Source organism: Maylandia zebra, linkage group LG17 (assembly GCF_041146795.1).
Source record: "Maylandia zebra isolate NMK-2024a linkage group LG17, Mzebra_GT3a, whole genome shotgun sequence".
Lineage (NCBI taxonomy): Eukaryota > Metazoa > Chordata > Actinopteri > Cichliformes > Cichlidae > Maylandia > Maylandia zebra.
Window position 1 is genome coordinate 23,459,586 of NC_135183.1, and position 6,594 is coordinate 23,466,179.

The window sequence follows — 6,594 nt, forward strand, 5'->3', positions numbered from 1 at the left end:
TACTGTCAGCTAATATTCCTCTAGTGAGGGGAAAAAACGAATGCCCACTTGGGGTTGGCTTCATAGACTCCAGCTCCAGCAAAGAGTAATTTTGTCCTCTTTGGATAGTTTTACTTTCTGTATTCAGAAGTCTTGATGGGGTGCATTTTTTATTACTCATTCATTTCTAGCTGGGGTCACTCATTGTGCCTTTTAAAGTGTTATTAATGGTATCATCATTCTAAAAATTAAGTCTTCATGCTCCAGTTTTGCTAATATTGTCACTTAGCGCCAGAGCAGGCTCAAAGTATAATGGGGGCCTTAAATGTTGAGACGTGCTGTGCTCCCCAAACCATTTAAAAAATTCTGTTTAACACTAATTAGCAGCTATCTGTGCCCGTGAGTCGCATCTGTACAGTTCATCGGTTTAGCTCTTAGCGCTTCACCTTTCTTCCAAATATGGTCGCTTCTGGCTATCACTTCTCCATCTTTTATATACAGTCTTTGGTCTGTCCATATTAACAGACTGCAAAGCATTCTGGGTGCTGCAGGATATTATTTTTTTGGAGGGGAACAGCTGGTACCAACACAAACATCCCCCTCTGTTGTACACCACCAGTTTAGTGAATAAAAAAGGGTAATTTACTTATAAATCCACCTTTTAGGTCAGCTGGAGCATTATTAAGGCTGATTAGTGTGCTCTTTTCCTCAATGAGGTGAGGTTATGTTCACCTCACTGATGTCTTCTTTACCTGCAGTCTAGATGTAATCTTGAATCTGTTCCTGTAGCTGCCCCAAAACACAGGGTGAATAAGAAGCGAACATAATAATCTTCATAGCATAATTTTCTATTTATATCCAAGACTGTGTAACGTTTACGTAACCTTTAATGGTTTTGTCTGAGTGCACCTGAAGCGTCTCCTCCTGATATTTGTGCCCCATAAATAGAAAAAACGCCGTGACGCAAAGCAGGCCTCCAAGCAGCTCATCTCCATACAGCCTCTAGAGGAGAGGAGGCTATTTAAACCTGTCCGAGCTCTCAGCTCCAACAGAGATGAAGACGGACGGTGTGGCGCAGACCTTCAGCGGGAGGAAGCAGAGCCTGATCGAGGACGCGCGCCGGGAGCGCGGAAGTGCCGGCGGCCCGGCAGGCTCCCCGGGGCCCTCCAGGTACGGAGACGGCTTCGTGTTTGAGGAGAAGGACGGCAGGGTGACCCTGAACGTCCTGTTCGCCCTCAGCAGCGAGAAAAACGCGGGCTTCTTCAAAACAGGGAAAATATTTGAGGTGAGCCTGAGACTGAGGTGTGGAAGCACTTCATTAAATGCATAGACTCGTGTGACGATTTTATAAATTAAATGTAAACTTGAAAAAAGCATAAATTTCAATGTCAAGCATGTCTCAAACACTCTTGAATCGTGCGACAGAGGCATTTTTCAGTAAATGAAGCCAGATATCACCATTAAATTTCCTCATTTCTTTTAAGGACTGACGAGTTTGTGACGTGTAATAATGCATTAAATTTATAAATATGCATTAATTTGCACATTTACAGAACATTTTTTTGCTTTGTTGACACTTGTCCTTTGATAACCTTATAAATTAAAAAAAAAAAAAAAAAAAACTACAGAGAGCCAGAAGCAAAGCACATTTTTCCACATTTCATGGTGTGCAGAATCCCTTACAATAAAACTTTCAGAAAATCCAGAATTACTGCAAAGTTTAAAGCTGGTGTTACTGAAACTTCTGGATAAAAGGATTTCAATTATCAGGCATTATTGCTGCTGTAGGAAAAAGTCCGATTTTTATTAGAGATATCACCAAAACTAATTACTAATTCATTTCATTTATGCAGTTAAATTGTACTGCTGTCTTTTTTTAACCAAGACACTCTTAAATTATATTTTTAATGTCAAGAATCTTGTTTTTTCTCCTGGGTAATGGAAAACAAACAAACAAAACAACGAATTTGTGTTTGGTAAGATTTATTTGGTGTGGGTGATTTGTCTTGAGCAGCCTGTGAAGCTCATGGAATGAGTGACAAATAAAAAGATTTTGTTATGTTTATGGGGTAAAGCTAAAGACCAGCAGAACTGAAAGAAAAACCTGAAGGAAAAGCAGGAAAATTACATCTTTGTACTTTTTAAAATCTCTTGCAGACATTTGAAGCCAAGCTTCTCCACATCGAGAGCCGAATGGGGAGGAAGTGTAAGAACAGCACGACGGACCTGGAGTTCTTCATGAAGTGTGAAGTTCACAGCTCAGACCTGGACGTGTTCGTCAACTCACTGAAGAGAGTGGCTGACGACGTTCGCTGCATGCCAGAAGAAAAGGGCAAGTGTCTGATCATTGATTCACCCCAATGCTTTTATCGTGTTAGCACAGGACCCATTAACCACTGCATGCGATATCAGCCAATCAGACGGATGGCAGGAGCACTAATTAGTTTGTTTGCGCTCGACCACAGTGCCCTGGTTTCCCCGACAGATAAAAGACCTCGACAGATGCAACATGTTGATCACCAAATTTGATCCTGACATGGACCACGACCATCCAGTGAGTGATTACGCATCTGCTCCTAAATGAAAGACAAAAATAATTTCAAAATAGAGCGTAATGATCATTATTCATTTATTGCAGGGATACAATGACCCTGAATACAGAAAGAGACGGGCCGTCATCTCTGAGCTGGCCTTCAGATACAAACAGTGAGTCCCTCTACGCTGATGACGTCTGAAAAAGTCACGTTTGGTATTACCGGGTTAAAAAGTTTAATCTAAAAGAGGTGAAAAGTTTGAATTGTGCAGCTGAAATGATGCATAGGCTGGTGGAATTGTTAGCTGTTGCAGCACAAAGAAAGAAGTGATCAGAAAAACACCACATCAGATGCTGCAACCCGCAGGTGAAGCTGTGAATAAAAGCTGGATGTTTTTAACTCTATGCCGCCCCCTACTGAGCACCTGGACTGTCTCCACTTGTAATGTCTTATCTATACTGTGCAGATTATTGCTTTGACTTCAGGATATTTCATTTGAAATTTTAATGCCATAGTTTCCTTATTTTTATATATATCTTACCTTTATATCTTTCTGGGTTAACTGGTGACGTGAATGCAGTCAGATCCAGTTTAAAAATAGTTTATTGAACATATTATTGAACATGTGGGGACTGATGTTTATGAATATCCTGCAGGGGGGACCCGCTACCTGTGGTGGAGTACACAGCAGAGGAGATATCTACATGGTGAGGCAGCCCAGCCTGCACAGTCATGGCTGTAGATGCACTGTGGAGGGGGCGATTACATCACAGTGATGCTCTGGTATGGTTGTGTTTAAAGGAGGCAGGTCTACCAGCAGCTGAGGAGCATTTACCCGAGTTTGGCCTGCAAACAGTTCCTAGACGGCCTGCAGCAGCTGGAGAAAGAGTGCGGCTACGGAGAGGACCGTATCCCTCAGCTACGAGAGGTGTCGGCCTTCTTGAAAGGTGACACACTTAAAAATTAAAATCTGAACAGAATTTAACTCAGACGAGTTTTAAAAGTCTCTAAAAGACGAAATTACACGTATAAAGAAGAGAAGTAGTGTTTAAGATATCACTCTTTTAAAATGCATTATAAAAGTTCTTCACTTCTTCAAACAGCTTTTTATTTTCTTGGCTATTTTCTCTCATTAGTTAGGTTTCATTTAGACAGATAAGCAGATGAAACGTGATTCTTCGCATGTTTTTTTGTGTCACAGGTACTGATGCATCTTTTGATGCATTACAAGTGGGGAGTCTGGGACGACAGTGCTGTGCCTTAATGCTGTTTTTGTGTTAATTAAAGCTCCTTGTTGTGACAACAAGGACTGAAATGAAGTAAAGACGCAGAAAGAGAAGATACCAAAACGGACAGTTTATTTTCTGTTCTTTTTTTCTGGTTAAATTCAGAGAGAACTGGTTTCCAGCTGCGCCCAGTAGCCGGCCTGCTGTCAGCCCGAGACTTCCTCGCCAGTTTGGCCTTCAGGGTGTTTCAGTGCACGCAGTACATCAGACACTCCTCTGCGCCCATGCACTCCCCTGAGCCGTGAGTTTTTAGTAAGACCTGAACTGTTTCTTTATGCTCTTGGCTGATTTTACTTTGATAATAAAGATCACACCGCTCCCACAGAGACTGCTGCCACGAGCTGCTCGGCCATATCCCCATGCTGGCAGATAAGGAGTTTGCCCAGTTTTCACAGGTGACTGAACTGTGAGCTTGTTTTTATTCTTTGTGTGACCTTAAATGAAGTATAAATTAATAAACTTGGATGTTTTCAGGAGATTGGACTTGCCTCACTCGGGGTTTCTGATGAGGACATTGAGAAACTGTCAACGGTACGATTCTCAGCCTCAAAAATAGAACATGTAAATGCAATGAGTGATTTTTAACACATTCATGCAGACCTACAGCTTCACTCTTTGCAGTTTAATGGCCTTCAGTGCCATCTAGTGGTAAACACCTTTCATCAACCCTCTTTTTTTTTTTTTTGCACTGCAGTTATACTGGTTCACTGTGGAGTTTGGCCTCTGCAAGCAGAACGGGGCAGTAAAGGCTTACGGCGCTGGACTTCTGTCCTCCTACGGAGAGCTTGTTGTGAGTTTCCTCACACACAGATGTCCTCTGTTTCTGCATTTACCTGCTGTGCTGTCTGACACTGCTGGTGACCTGTGTCTCCAGTACGCCCTGTCCAACGAGCCCGAGTACAAGCCGTTTGCCCCGGAGGAGACTGCGGTCCAGCCGTACCAGGACCAAACCTACCAGCCGGTTTACTTTGTGTCTGAGAGCTTCGAGGATGCAAAGATGAAACTGAGGTACAAGAAAAATATATATAAGCACATAGAAACCCTCATCAAATGTTCATGGAGGTCCCTACTTTTTAATAGTGTATTATATATCCTATATATATTATATATTGTTGTCTTCTTTTTGGCACTTGTGATGGACATAGAAAAGATGGACATAGCTACTGTGACATCACCCTTCATTAATGCAGGTTATGAAGTCTCAACTAGAACTAACAACATTTGAATGAGAAGTTGGAGTTAGAGCTGCCGACTATCTGCCTCCACTAGTTGAACTCACAAAGTGGACCTCTCTACTGTGTCTCTGCTTCTCTAGGGAGCGTTTTTAGGGGAAATATCTGACTAATAATATGTCCTGCTGTGAGGTATAGACCATCCATATGTTTGTGCTTCAGTTTGAGTGAAATTCCAGTATTTCATTTGTTTGTCACTTGCACTGATTAGCAGATATTTGTGCCTGTGAGTGGCACCTGTACAGTTTAGCTCACTCTTGTCCAAATATGCTCCCTTCCGGCTCTAAAAAAAACCAAGCCAATGTGTCACACAGACATAGAAACTGATCTGCAACCATCTGGCAACCACCATCATGCCAGTCACACAGGGCCACAGACCAGTTACTGACCCTCTGACAACCACCAGTTGGGAGTGTGGCCCACAAAAAGGCCAGCCACTATACTGAGATTTAAGTAAACACTGCGGTCAAAAATGCAGAGCACAAGCAGTTTTATTGGTTATGTAAATATGCAGGAAATGCAAATAGATAAAGATGAAAAACTACAGGCAACCATGGCAACCTGCTAGCAATCAAAGCAATTACTAGGAGGTTTTTGGTGCAGCACCAAGTTCATCCAGTGAGTGCCAGCCATTACCACTGCTAACAACACTACAGTATACGTTTCCATAGCAACCTGTGGTTGTATCACATCTAGTATGGCAGACAATTCTACCAGTGGGCATGACATTGAGTGAAAAACCAATCAGACAGTCTTCAGTACTACAGTTGATCTCAGTAGAATCGCTGGTTATTATACCCAGTAGAAAATCTCCAAAGTGATTTCCAGACATGTCTGGTCAGTTAAACGTTGTTCTCTTTCTAATATTTGTCTTCAATTTGTTTTATGTGCACAGGAAATACTCTGCAAACATCAAGCGCCCCTTCACAGTCCGCTATGACCCCTTCACCTGCAGCGTGGAGGTCCTGGATCAACCCAGTAAAATCCAAAACGCCCTGAGCCAGATGAGGGAGGACCTCAAGACCCTGCACAGCGCCCTGGAGAAGCTCAGCTCGTTTTAAGACCGGGGGAGACATTTTTATAAGATTTCTCCTCCTTATGTAGTGAGATTTGTAAGGCTCCACTGGGCCATTTAACTGTGTGTATAAAGTAGACCATGTAAAAAGACAATAAATGTTTATTTTCATGAAAAACTCTTTGTTGTTTTACATTTCAATCTGAAAAAAATGCGCCACAGAGGTGGTTCAATGTTTGTCAGCAGGACTAATCAAAGGCAAAGGCTGAACCACTACAATACAGGGCTCCCAGACCATTTTCTAGCTTTTAATTCCAAACCGACTATTTCCATTTGGAAAATTCTTGGAAGTCATTTATCTTCACGTGTTATTAAGCAAAGGGAAGGAGCTAATTATGAATGATTTAAGTATCGTGTTCCCTCTTCTGGTCAAGGCCAGAGCCAGCACTGAGGCCCAACACGTCAGCAGGGCCAGGTCGCTGGGACCTCACAGCCGACCACAGCACGGTCCGCAGGGCTGCGCTGCTGACAGACGCTCTTCTCTCTTT

The 6,594-nt window shown here is 42.5% G+C and overlaps 1 protein-coding gene across 1 annotated transcript; it reads left to right on the forward strand.

The window, feature by feature from the left end:
* The first annotated feature begins 41 nt into the window (after positions 1 to 41).
* th2 (tyrosine hydroxylase 2) lies at positions 42 to 6,189 on the forward strand. The gene is made up of 12 exons (XM_076876264.1): positions 42 to 1,264; positions 2,137 to 2,317; positions 2,445 to 2,533; positions 2,618 to 2,685; positions 3,170 to 3,220; positions 3,315 to 3,460; positions 3,905 to 4,040; positions 4,125 to 4,194; positions 4,274 to 4,330; positions 4,494 to 4,589; positions 4,674 to 4,807; positions 5,927 to 6,189. Exons 1-12 carry the CDS (start codon positions 1,034 to 1,036, stop codon positions 6,090 to 6,092), a joined length of 1,425 nt encoding a protein of 474 aa, XP_076732379.1. The 5' UTR covers positions 42 to 1,033; the 3' UTR covers positions 6,093 to 6,189.
* The last annotated feature ends 405 nt before the right edge of the window (positions 6,190 to 6,594 follow it).